Source organism: Molossus molossus, unplaced genomic scaffold, assembly GCF_014108415.1.
Source record: "Molossus molossus isolate mMolMol1 unplaced genomic scaffold, mMolMol1.p scaffold_m16_p_15, whole genome shotgun sequence".
In the NCBI taxonomy this organism is placed as follows: Eukaryota; Metazoa; Chordata; class Mammalia; order Chiroptera; family Molossidae; genus Molossus; species Molossus molossus.
The window spans coordinates 18,205,416-18,218,342 of record NW_023425350.1 but is presented as its reverse complement, the minus strand read 5'-3'; the positions used below and the strand labels follow the sequence as shown (position 1 = coordinate 18,218,342).

The window sequence follows — 12,927 nt, the reverse complement described above, 5'->3', positions numbered from 1 at the left end:
AGATTATAGTTGTGAAAACATCACTTTCTTAAATTGTAAAAAGGTATCAGCTGAGTCTCTATGTGTGTGATTTTTTCTGATAAAAGTATATAGCTAATACAATTCAACTTTTTTACTTTATATTTGACTCTAAGCACAATAATAAAGGTCGCTTTCCTGACAGGTTTGTCTTTATTTTTTTAATATTCAAATCATGATTTTTAAAAGGCCAATCCTAACAGTCTCATTTTCTTTCAATTGTTTACTGACCTAAATCTGCAAAGCTTTTATTTTGTCAGTCACTTAGTCCAGCATATATTGTTACCATCAAGAAATCCTGCAACTCTTGAAATATTTGCAATTTCATCTTGCAATTCATATGCCTCTTTTTCATATGATATTCAGCATACAGCAATCAGTGACAGACTGATGAACACAAAATATGACTTGAAAAGAAAGACAGATACTTGAATTAAGTGGTGATGGATACTTGAGAACTTAATTCTAAAGTGATCAGTTCATTAGTAATAAGGATCTATTAGTGAGAACTAAGAATAAGAAAATTAATACTATGCTGATGACCACTTGGGCAAAAAGAGATGGTAGATGATAGATAGATAGATAGATAGATAGATAGATAGATAGATAGATAGATAGATGATAGTTTTCTTCGAATTTGTCTGAAGGAATATTGGTTGGTTTATATGTTAATGGAAGAAAAGGTATAAACTAAATGAAAGGTGGGTGTTAGCAGAAAGCCATCCAGGCAGAGGCAATAACATGTGCAAAGACTCTGGGACAGGAGGCATATTTTTTAAATAGAAAGGGGGGGGGAGGGACTAACTACAATCTGGGAGAAGCTGTGGCAAGTGAGACTGTGACTGGACGTGACTTTATTAAGACTGTCCTCATGCATTCCCTAGTTTAAAATTCTTCCTTCTTCACCCCAGTAAATTCAATAAAAAGGATTTTTTAAATGCTTCCTCTTTGAAGATCAGTGGTGTCTTTAAAGAGCTTCAAAGCTAGCTTAAAATGAGAAACTCCTCAAAATCAGGGACCATGTCTGTTTTATTTGCTTCTAGAATGCCTAGCACAGCACAAAGCGCTAAAAGACACTTAATAGTATTTGATGGTGATGAATGAGACAATCAGAAGATGACAGGAAGACAGCTGGATCGGGATAGCAGTTCATTTGGAGAGAGAGCCCTGCTTCTTTGAAGAGGGGGCTGCTTTTAAATGAATCACCTTAAAGAAGACCAAACAGAAGGCAAGAAAAAAACAAATTAGCAAACATGTGTCCCATTAACAAAGCGAGAACAGGATGAAACCATGTAAAAGCAAGTGGCTTCACCACATAAAGAAGGAAAGCTGTTACGGCACAATTATAAAACTCGGCGCCTGATTTGATCAATACTTACTGTGCCCACAATATGCCACCCGATGCTCTCTGGGTAATCAAACACGAAATGAACAACCCCTGTCCTCATGACTGGGAGACAAAGAAAACTTGTAGGATTGTAGGAGACTGCAGCAATGTGTTAGTGAAGATTTTTCCAAAGCAGCATGAGAACTCAGAAGGCTGTCACTCAGCATGGATTTTACTCCCAAATCAATCATTTATAAGACACAGACCCTGAAGAAAGCCATGAGCCTCTTCTCACCTGTACCAGACTATATGGGCTCAAATCCCCACCTGGGAGCTGTGCACAATTATGCCACTCACTTAACCTCTCTGTGCTTACTTCTCTCATCTGTGAAATGGGGATCATCACAGTACCTGGCCCGCAGGGTTGCTGCTGGAATATGTGTAGAGTGCCCAAAACAGCACCGGCACGTGTACTTGTGACACACTCAGCCTCTCCGACTCCACACCCCGTTCAAGCTGGCTGTGTTCTTGCACAGACATGCGAACCATTAAGGGAATTCTGTTGGTGGCTTGAGTTTTTATGAAAACAGCCCCTTGCCAGAAGGTGCCTCTCCCAAGGAGATGGGGGAAATATGTACAACAATAATGACTGTTTATCAAAGATTTGCAGGAGCCTCGTGACAGGACTCAGATCAACTGGGGTCAATGGACTAGAAACAAAGAGGTTTCTGGTCTCCCTCAGACCCGTGCTGGTGCCCAGATGTTTGCCGTGGGCCATCACCTCTTGCCCCTCCCATTTCCGCTTCCCTTGACATAAAAGAAGCCTGAACTTTGCACTTTCTTAAGATGACCTGAGGACCCACTAGGGCTCCCACGTTCTCAGTTGGTGCTTCTCCATCAGTGAAACTTTCCTTGCTCAAGACTCTGAGGTTTCGAGTTTGGGCCTTTCAAAGCATCCGGCACACGGACCTCAGACCAGTAACATAAATGCTCATCATTAGCTATGACCTCTTTTTCTTCATTTATAAAATGACTACCCAAAGAAAAAAACAAACAAACAAACAAACAAACAGCAACTTGTCTAAAAGCTAGGGTTTAGAAAAAATAAGTTAATAAATAACCTGGGCTGAGTCCAGCTGCACCATTCCCTAATGCAGGAGATCAAAATATGCCCCGCCCCCAACACAAGCCCCTCTGGCACGAGGATTATTTGGAGCTGAAGACCTATGAGAATCAACAAATGCAGGGAGAGGCTTTCTCTGAACTCTTATCTGCCAAAAGCGGATCCTCCAAAAACAGAACTCAGTTGCCATAAATCCCCTCCCCAGGAGGGTCATCAAGCAGAGAGACTGACTTTTACCCCAGGGGAGGAGAGCAGAAGTCCACACCACATCCAGATAGACATTCTCAGAACATCGCACCTCCGTCCATTTTCCTCAGGGCCCGTTAGCAATCATCTGCTCTCCCGTAAGTAACCTCCCCCGACCCTAAGATGCTCTATAAACACCCCAACCTCACCACTCCTTTGGGCAGTCACTTCTCTCTGTGATGTCCCATGCACGTAAAAACACAGTGTGATAAATTTATACTATCTTTTCTCCTGTTAATCTATCTGTTGACAGTTTAATTCACAGACCCACACCCAACCCAGTCCAGCTACTGATGCTGAGGGTAGAGGAAAGGTTTTTCCTCCCCTATCCTAGCCACAAGATTTCGGCTAAATTATTTTACCTTTTGGAAGTTTCCTCCCCTGCACAATGAGAATGCTCTAATACCGCACTGGGTTTGGGGGGACAACGGGGTATGCATCCGAACGGCAGCCCCAGAGCCGCCACTTAGGCAATGCATGGAATGGCGACTGTTATTTCCCAGCTCATCGGACCAAACACTTATTAGGATCCAATAAAGTATTTCATTGAAGACACTTTATAAACCTCAAAGCATATGTTACATCCTATATTATAATAAATAATAAGAAAATTATATCAAGTACATTATAGAAGAAAATTAATGCAAAATTATAAGTAATCATTCAATATGAAAAATGAAGTGAGGAAAAAAAATGGATATATCACCCTGGCCGGTTTGGTTCAACGAATGGAGCATTTGCCTGCGGACCAGAGAGTCCCAGGTTCAGTTCCTGCTAAGGGAACGTACCAAAAAAAAAATGGATATAAAAACTCTTCAACAACCTTGGCTGGTTTGGCTCAGCGGTTAGAGCGTCAGCCCACGGACCAAAGAGTCACAGGTTTGATTCCGGCCAAGGGCATGTACCTCGGTTGCAGTTCATCCCCAGCCCCGGTTGGGGTCATGCGTGTGGCAACCAATCAATGTGTCTCTCTTACATCAATGTTTCTCTCTCTCTCCCTCCCTCCCTCCTGCTCTATCTGAAGATAAATGGAAAAATATCCTCAGGTGAGGATTTAAAAAAAAAAAAACTTCCATGTGCCAGGAGGCCGTCACACAGTCTAGCCGGACGTGCACAGAGACTCCCAGTTGGGCCTGCCCTCCTAGTCTCAGGAATGTGGTTATACCACACTGCTATTTCCTACTTAGAGATTAGCATCCCACCTCCCAGCCACTGGAAAGCATACCAAGCCAACCTCTTTCAGCACGTAAGTCTTTCTACAAAACGGCACCTGGAATTTCACAACGACTTAATTTCTGCTCGACTTCTTTTTTAAAACCGGAGTGAGCTGGTACCGAAGCGCACTATGCTAAGGAGAGACGCCGAGGAGGTATATTACACATAAATCCTTGAAGCTCCGCTTCCCCCAAAGATGTACTGCCTATCTATTTTTGAAAACTAAAGAAATCAGAGGCAAAGCCACCTTGGCTCCATTAGGTCTGAGGGAGAGCGAATGGGGCGCCTGAAGTGAGCAGAGAGCATTCGGACCGGTGTCCGCGGACGGAGGAGCCTGCGGCTCTCCGTGTCCGCTGCGAACTCCGCTGCTAATAGCTGCACACACTCACAGGGTTTGCAGATGAGGGATAAAGGAGGTTTTTAAAATTGCAAATCTCCAGCAAAGCAAATTCAGCTTTCCATGAGCCTCCTCTCTGACGGAGGTGGCTGGTTAACCTCCTGAAAGAAGCAAGAAGGCAGTCGGTGCACGTCTTCGATATAAAATTAGGGACTCTGACTATAAACCATGGCAAATTGCAAGACGTTCTTGTGAATAAACTTGAATTCCATTTTTCCTCACCTCTGCACCCTGGATGGGGGAGCAAATATTCCATATCTGGGAGAGCAACTGAAATACTGCACACCCCCCACGGAACCGTCGTTCTTGCCGTGGGGCTTCTCCAGCTCGATCCCGTACCAGTATCCTAGAACGAGAACGGTCAGCTGTAAAGGCATCTGCACTGGAGCCCACGCCTTTATGCTCGGACACAAACCCAAAGTCTGGATGGTTTCACATTTTCACAGACGATCGTCATGATCATTCAGCTTTCAAATGATAAAATTTGAGAAGTTGAAAAATGAGCAGGGAAAACGTTTTACGAGCTTGATTGCAGAGCTGTGCACTAAGAGGGAAAGCTAAAATGCACAAACACAGATTTGGCAAGGATTAGCTGTGATGCAAGCACAGTGTGACAAACATACATCTGAAAGCTCTAACGAATAAGAAACTGTCCCTGGCTGGGTAACATGGTGTGTGTCGATGAGCAGGTGTAGCCTAATACTGAGATGGATAAATGAACACACAATCTTTTTATTTTACTTTCCCAATATCAGAACATCTCAAACAGTTCTTAAATAATTAAAGAAAGACACAAAAAACAGGGAACTATGACTAGACATCATGGTAACTCTTCTTCCTCCCCCCACCCCCCACCCCCACACTCAGGATGAAAAGAAATCTTTTTAACCTAAATGAAAAGATTTAGGTTAGCTAAGTGGGAGGATATTTGAAAAGGCTTTTAAGTATTTGAAAGGGTCCATTCTGAGAAAAGTCAGAGGATTTCCTTTTCTAGTGAGCCTAAAATTACAGCAGTGAGGTTGCTTTTAGTGTGGTAAATATCAGGTAAGTGGACAGATACTCCTAGAGTAAAGATTCTTAAATTGAGGGCACCTCAAGACCAGTGAAAAGCGCCTCATAACCCATTAATTTATTATTATTATTATTATTAAAAGGAGAATACAGTAGTAATTGTATTTGGTCTCTTACAATTGGTATCAAGTAAAAAAATAAGAATTTCGGTATTGTATTAAGAAAGTTATTTTAAGTTATAAATTCAAAAATACAAAAATATTATTTCTTTCAGATAACTAGTTCGAATAGTCAATTGTGTAATGTTTAAAAAGACAACCAAAGAGTTCTTAGCATTCTCTCCTCTTGTGTTAAAAAAGATGACGCTTGAGCCCATTTCCAAATGTTGGCATTTGCGTGGGAAAGATCACTTGTGTGACTGTGCCTTTTATATCTGAACAGTCCTACTGTGCACAAGTAGACAGCAATGTACATAAACCTGCTGCTTGGCCATAATTACTGCTCTGAAAGTAGGTCATCCCATTTCTGAAGGTCATTAACCAGGTTAGCCTGGCTGCCACTGTTACTTCTGAGTGACAGAGTTATAATTTTCCGCGTTTTACTTCCTCTGCCGCTGACACTTTGCTCCATAATTTTTTGCATTTTCCTGGTTTAATATACCACAGAACTGCTACCTGCTTACCATGGAACTCTTGAAAATGTGTCACACACGGCAGACAGGCAGCCTGTCAAGTGTTCAGGGCCACTACGCATTGTCAGGCCGCGGTGAGGTGCAGACATCTTCCCATCTAAATGGTAATGTTCTTTCAGAGGTGGCACTGATAAAAATGCCGGCGAGATGACGCCCTCTCGGGTCTGGATCTAACCGCCTGTACACAGCCTGGATGTGGCCACCGCTCCACAGAACTGAACGCCGTGACTTCTGATGCCACGAGAAATATACGCGACTCCTTTCTAAAAGGCGGAATGACTTTAACCAAAAAAGGTCCTAACTTGAATTATGTTTGCATGTTCCTTCCCAAATGTCTAAATGCTTCACATTAGGGATTTAAAAATTAAAAGGCAAACTGAACCATGAACTGTATCAAGCAGACTGAACCGCTCCAGCCTTGTCTAATACAGTCACAGAAAGGAAGATGGTGACTGTGAAAAATCAGCCTACCTGTGGGATTCCTAAGTTTTAATTTGAGAACTACCTTAAGAACATCCTAACTGTTCTCAATGACTACCTTGAGGCCTAAGAGGACATGACATAGAAAACATACAGCCCCTCTTAAACCAACTAATCGGACTGCTACGACAGGTGGTTTTAGGGAACAGGAATGTGGGGGTCAGTTCGGCACGGTGCACTCCTGTCTGCATTTCTACGGACAGAGGCACTGGCTGGCTTGCGTGGCTGTCTATACAGAGGACAGCCTTGGGGGAGAGAGGAAGCGTCTCCCTCATAACAAAAGACAGGCTGCTTACCGCCTGTTGTAAAACTCCCGGCTCCTCTCCAATGGAGCAGACCACCGGGTGGGTGGGTGTCACCTGGCCTCTCTGCCTCATGTTCTGGGAACTGGGGCTCAGGGAACAATGGTAAACGACCCTCTGGCTACTGCAATAGTTGTGCGCACTGAAGTCCCCTGTCTCTGGCCCAGCAGCCCACCGCCTTCTGCCAGCACCTGTGAAACCCTGGCGATCTAACTTGTCAGCTTGCAAACAGGGTAAAATCTCAGAACCTTCGCAGACCTTGACGGACTGCTGCAAACATTTAAACTTCCTATTCTAGGGAACACGGCCCTACGTGCTGCGATGCCACCGTGTGTCGAAACGGCACTTTGCTATCTAAAACACACAGACGTGGTTCATTCACCTGGCTTCTACTTGAAATTACAGTCACTAAAAATGCAAAAGAAAAAATAACCTTTACTTCTGCAAGCACAATATATGTCTAGATGGGAATTAATATATAAACACACAAACGCATTTTTAAGGGCCCAGGGTGTGCAAACACCTTGTCATTTTCCTTTGAACCTTGTTTGCCTTTCTCTCCAACCCACTCTGATAGAAGCTCTATGCAGGTAAATCATCATCTACTCCTTTTTAGGATTATCCTCAGCAAAAACCGAATCCTAGCCCTGGCCGGTTTGGCTCAGCGGTTAGAGCGTAGGCCTGTGGACCAGAGAGTCCTGGGTTTGGTTCCTGCTAAAGGCACGTACCTCGGTTGCAGTTTGTCCCCGGCCCCAGTTGGGGTCATGTGGGTGGCAACCACTCGAAGTGTCTCTCTCACACCGATGTTTCTCTCTCTCTCTTCCTCCCTATCTCTTTCCCGCTCTATCTGAAGATAAATGCAAAAATGACCTCGGGTGAAGATAAAAAATAAAAAAATAAAAACCGAATCCTAACATGTTTTCTCTGCCATTCAGCACACTCAGCAATTGGTGAGAGTAAAACTGGAGACAGACAACTACTTGTGACACTAGGCAATTTAACACACAACTGGCAAGAAAAAGTTATCAATAACAGTCAACCTGAAAACAAACAGTCTGCATTTTAATCATTGTTTTGCTTTTTCTACACCATAGCAAGCAACTGTTAATCAAAAAGTCTCTAGAATTACATGGCATTTACATGTAACCTTTTAAATCTTTTGTAGTCTAAAGAATTCAAGCTGCACCAAAGCTATACACGTGAGTTACCCGGAGCAAAGTTTGTTGTCCCGAAGAACCGAATGGTGCCAGCTCTCTGGCCGACCACCAGCACGCGGTCCCCGGGCTGGAGCTGTCCTTCTTCACTACGGGCACTGTTTGCGACGGACGTTGCCGAGGAGTCCGGACCTGTTTAATTGATCGGTGGGGAAGGAGACAGGGCAGGGAAAACAAAGGGGGGAAAAAGCACATTAACCGAAAAATCACTATGTACTCTAACCAGTCTAGTTGGTTGGAGATTTCAATACAAGATGCCTTTCATTATAGAGAACCTACACATCGAGATTCGACCCCTTTCATCTCATGGCACACCTAAACTAATTACTAAAATTCTGCGGCACACCGAAACATGTATTTTTGGCCGATCTGACAAAAAAAAATAGATATTACTTTGATTCATTCACACCAGACGGCTACCTGTTGTCATGTGCTGGCTGCTGTCATTTTCGTACTTGACAATTGAAGAGGGAAGAGGTCAGTGTCCCTGACTGAACAGTCAGGTGCAGCATGTTCTAAATCTCTTGCAGCACACCGGCTGAAAATTGCTGATCTATGGTTCTGTTTCTCGCATGAGAGGCCAAGCTACTCAAAGGAACTGGGAAGGGTTTCCTGAGAAAACTGTCACCACGAGAGTTTAACACACGATTCCTGGTCCACTCCATCTAGGTTGCCTGCCGGCACCCTCTGAGGACAGAGGTTGGCACACTTCTTCTGTCAACGGCTGGAGAGTAAATATTTTAGGCTTTGTAGGCCATACTGTCTCTGTCACAATGACTCAGCTCTGCTGTTGAGCACAAACACAGACAGACAGAATGGGCATGTGTGTTCCAATAAAACTTTATTCACAAAAAGAGGCAGTAGGTTGGGTTTGCCCATGGGCTGTCACTGGCTGATTTTAAAATGCTACAATTACAGTGGTTCACTGGGATTCAGTGTAAATGATGCACAAAGGAATGTGATTTGAAAGTGACATTGCTAGAAGGTTCCAATTACCCCAAACTGATTTCCTCATTAGAAACAAAACCACTCTCTCCTCACCTCAATTCAAAACGGAACCCTGAAATGCCCATTATTAAACACATCAGGAGTCCTGGAGAAATACTGTCTGGAAAGCTGTCTGGTTATAGCAGAGAAGAGGTGGGCCTGGGGGCTTCTCCCATCAGTCTGTAACCAGATCTGAGCAGCTGCATTCTGGGAAGGCGGAGAAACTAAAACCATGGCAACAAACAACCCAGGGAGGAGGAGCAAGGAGGTCTGGATAAAGCTCAATACTAAAGGGTCCTAGGCCCTCGTAATAACTCACATTCCCATAGCACCTTGCAGTTCACAAAGTGTTCTTCTTACTAATTAGAATTATAGGTACGATACAAATTCAGAAATTAACTAAGACATGGTGTTCACAGTTAGCAGGTGGTACACCTGGATTCAAACCCAGATCCTGTGACCAGAAATCCTCAGGTCTGTCCCCGCAGTGTCCGTAGCAACGGACCAAAGACAAGTTCAACAATGGGACACAATGCAGCTGAGAATGCAGACTTGCTCCTCTGCCCTCCCCGATCCATCCTCTCTGCTGCTCTCTCTCCTTAATTCTTTGCCCCAACTTCCCCATAATGTCCACCTTCTGCGGCCCACATCTCCCTCAAATGCAAATCTCTAGAGAAAACAATATGATCCCCCTCTAGAAAAATGTCTGAAGGAGCTGTCTCTGGGTTCCAGACAGGACTTTCTCTCCTGTCTGCCCCAGTCTCTCTCCCGCTCCCTGTAAAAGGTCCTCGTTCTCACCCACCTGAACCTCTCTTCATCCTACTGTACTTACATATGCACACTCCTCAAGTGTATAAAAGGAACAGACAGGTTAAACATTAGGCACACTAGGGTAAAAAAGGTAACTCCATGCCTACACATAAATTTTAAAATTACATAATGGTCAGAAGCCCAAATTCCAAGTGAAGGAGGCCTTAAAGTATAAACGAAAGGAGGACACATCGGCGGTGGCATCGCAGCCCAGCCTCACCTGCGCCTCCCAGCACCAGAGAGAAACGGGGGGAGGGAGGGGGACCTATTCAGAAACTAAATACTCTGGGGAAACAATTTCAGGAAAACTTCTGGGTACTCTACTTTCAGAGTCCCAACTTTTAGGTTTATTTATTTATTTGTTTGTTTTTATCATCAGATAGGGTGGGAGGGAGGGAGGGAGAGAGACAGAGAGAAACATAGACGTGATAGATCTACATCAACTGGAGCCTCCCCATGACCCAACCCGGGCCAAGGACGAACCACAGCCAAGGCACATGTCCTCGACTAGGAATGAAACCTGAGACTCACTGGTCCACGGGTCGAGGCTCTAACCGCTGAGCCAAACCGGTCAGGGCCCAACTTTTAGGTTTATTATGAAAATGTTACTGTTGAGGGTTTGTTTGTATAGTAAAGGGTTTTAAAAAGAAAAAAAACCCTGTCATGAATGTTTGCTATAATAAATATTGGCTCAGTGCCAGTTTGAAAAGTAGTAGGGAAAAAAAATCTGGTAATTATTATAAAGTTTATTAAAAACAATTTATGCTAAAATGGCTTCATTCCCTTTGTGGACAAGTTTGCTATATAGGTAAACAAGTGAACTGCAATAAAGTTAATATATGATGATTTCAACAAGGAGTCTGATAAAGTGTTTTGAATACCATTACCCATAACTGACATAGTGCAGGCTGAATGCAATTATGCAGGGCTCACAGCTAGTTAAAAATCACATCAGAACAGGTTATTGTTGTCAACATGTTAAGAGAGCCTCTGACCCTCTCCTACTGAGTTTTAAATAGTAACTTGGATAAAAATAGAGAAAGCATGCTTTTTAAATATGAAGATGGTACCAAAAAAAAAAGCATGTGAAAAAGGTAATATGCATGATGTAAGAAACAAAACTCAGGGGCATGAAGCCTCTAACATTAAATTAAATGAAAATAAATGTCAAGTCCTACACTGAGCAGCAAAGTGAAGAGACCTAGCATATAGCTTCATCTGAGCCAACGACAGTGTGGTCACCAGAACTGCACGGGCAGCGGAGACTGTGCTTGTGCTGAGAGGCAGCGTCCAGCTCCCACCGGCTGCCACGAGGGGCCTGGACACCTGTGGCAGGGGAAGCGCTGAGGCACCTGGGACGGAGACGGACTAAACAGAAGCGGACAGACCTGAGGGTAAAGCCCGGGTGAGCCACTGACAAACTGCCAGTGGGCACCATGACTTACCTCCCTAAGCCTCGGGTTCCTCATTCATACAATGAGGATGATAACAATGGTACCTGCTCCATGGGTTTATTTTGAGAATTACATGCCGTAAGGTATGTAAAGTGCCTAGAATAGTACCTGAAATAATAAGTATATAATACATGTTAGTTATTATTAGGTTTATGCTGGAAAAGAGGTAAGGAAGATAACAAACCATGGAGTTCCAATTATCTGAGGATGTGTCATAAAGGTCTATAATGAACCGTAAAGGGCTGGAGGCCGCAGACACGTGGGGAAGAGAAGAAGCCAAGCTGACAGGTAGATGGCGTGAGCAGAGCATTAGGAGAAGGAAGGTGGGGGCCATGGGGGAGACAGGGGGGGGTGCAAGTAGTTCAGTCCGACTGAAGTAAAGGGCTCCTCTACACATTTAAAAAGAGCAAATCTACTTCCAAACAAACCAAGATAAAAGACACCAAGGAAGCCTGGTTGGAAAAGCCATAGATACCAGCACGGGCTCGCGATGAAGTGGATGGGCTTTTGCTCATGGTCGTCCTGCTGCTGCTGCTGCGTGTGCTCGATTTCTTGGGGTGGCTCTGTCTGTGTTCCAAGGACGACGTAGAGGACAAGCTGCTGATGGATCCGGGCAGGTTAACTGAAATAGGGAAAGGGAAAGAACATACTACAGGGCCGAACACGGGAAGTGAGCCCATGAGACACCTCTCCGGGTAAATCCTTCTGAAGCTCCCCACTGAGCTTCTCTAATCATGGATCACCTGCTGCTGCTGAATGCAATGCCTGGTCTCATGCAAATACAGCTGATACATACAAGAGAGTATAACCCAAGCAACTGTACTGTAAGGATTCACACTGTATGATGACAATCTTATGCAGGACAATGTCGTCACACCAGTGGACTTACATTGGCCACCTATTCTAACCACCACTCTCTCACCTCTCACTTTCAATGGAACAGTAAAATCCCATCTTATTTATACAAACAACACTGTTAATATATTTTACGGTAACAAAGTTTAATATTAAAATGTTTTGAGTTAACCTGAAGGCAAGCGGGAATACTTCTGAATTTTCTATTCATGCTTTATTCACCCAATGATTTGACAGCTAAAGGCAACTTTAAATATTTTTATCAAGCCAGCTCACCATGTAATTTCCTTTTGCTCTCCCAATAGAGCCCAGCAGTTCTCTAATTTAAGCGGACATAAGAATCACAGTACAGGATTGTATATAAAATGTATACATATTTTAGTATAAGCTGCTTAGGGGATTATCAAGGATATATTTTTACTAGAATGATTTTTCCCTGAAAACCTTTAAAATTTAGCCCCCACAGAAGCTGTATCATTATATTACGGTAAAGTGCCATCATGAAATTAACTTTGGAGAACAGAAGTTATAAAGTGTACTACCGTCTTTCTCTGTCGCTGTTTTCAGCTCCTCGCCCGCAGGCAACGGAAGTGCTGGTTCAGAAACCGTGTCTTTCTTTGGTGGCGCTAACCCTACAATGCAATCAGAATACTTTCAGCAAGAAAGAATTTTGTTTAACGTTCTGAAATGTACGTTCTCTTTAAAGCACAGACATCCCTCATTACCTAAATCTTATCCACTGTTGAAAACATGTTGGATAATAAATTCACAGACAGCAAGGGCCAATAATTCATTAT

At 43.6% G+C, this 12,927-nt stretch overlaps 1 protein-coding gene across 4 annotated transcripts in view; it reads right to left on the bottom strand.

Moving 5' to 3' along the window:
* The window catches only part of CLIP4 (CAP-Gly domain containing linker protein family member 4), a 65,309-nt gene that overhangs the window by 5,253 nt on the left and 47,129 nt on the right, over positions 1–12,927 (bottom strand). For all 4 annotated transcript variants that reach the window (XM_036262818.1, XM_036262820.1, XM_036262819.1 and 1 more), the window contains 4 exons: positions 12,673–12,762; positions 11,751–11,897; positions 8,019–8,156; positions 4,549–4,672 (listed from right to left, as the gene is read on the bottom strand). In XM_036262818.1, the coding sequence (XP_036118711.1) occupies positions 4,549–4,672; positions 8,019–8,156; positions 11,751–11,897; positions 12,673–12,762 (499 nt within the window). The remainder of the gene's footprint in view (positions 1–4,548; positions 4,673–8,018; positions 8,157–11,750; positions 11,898–12,672; positions 12,763–12,927) is intronic.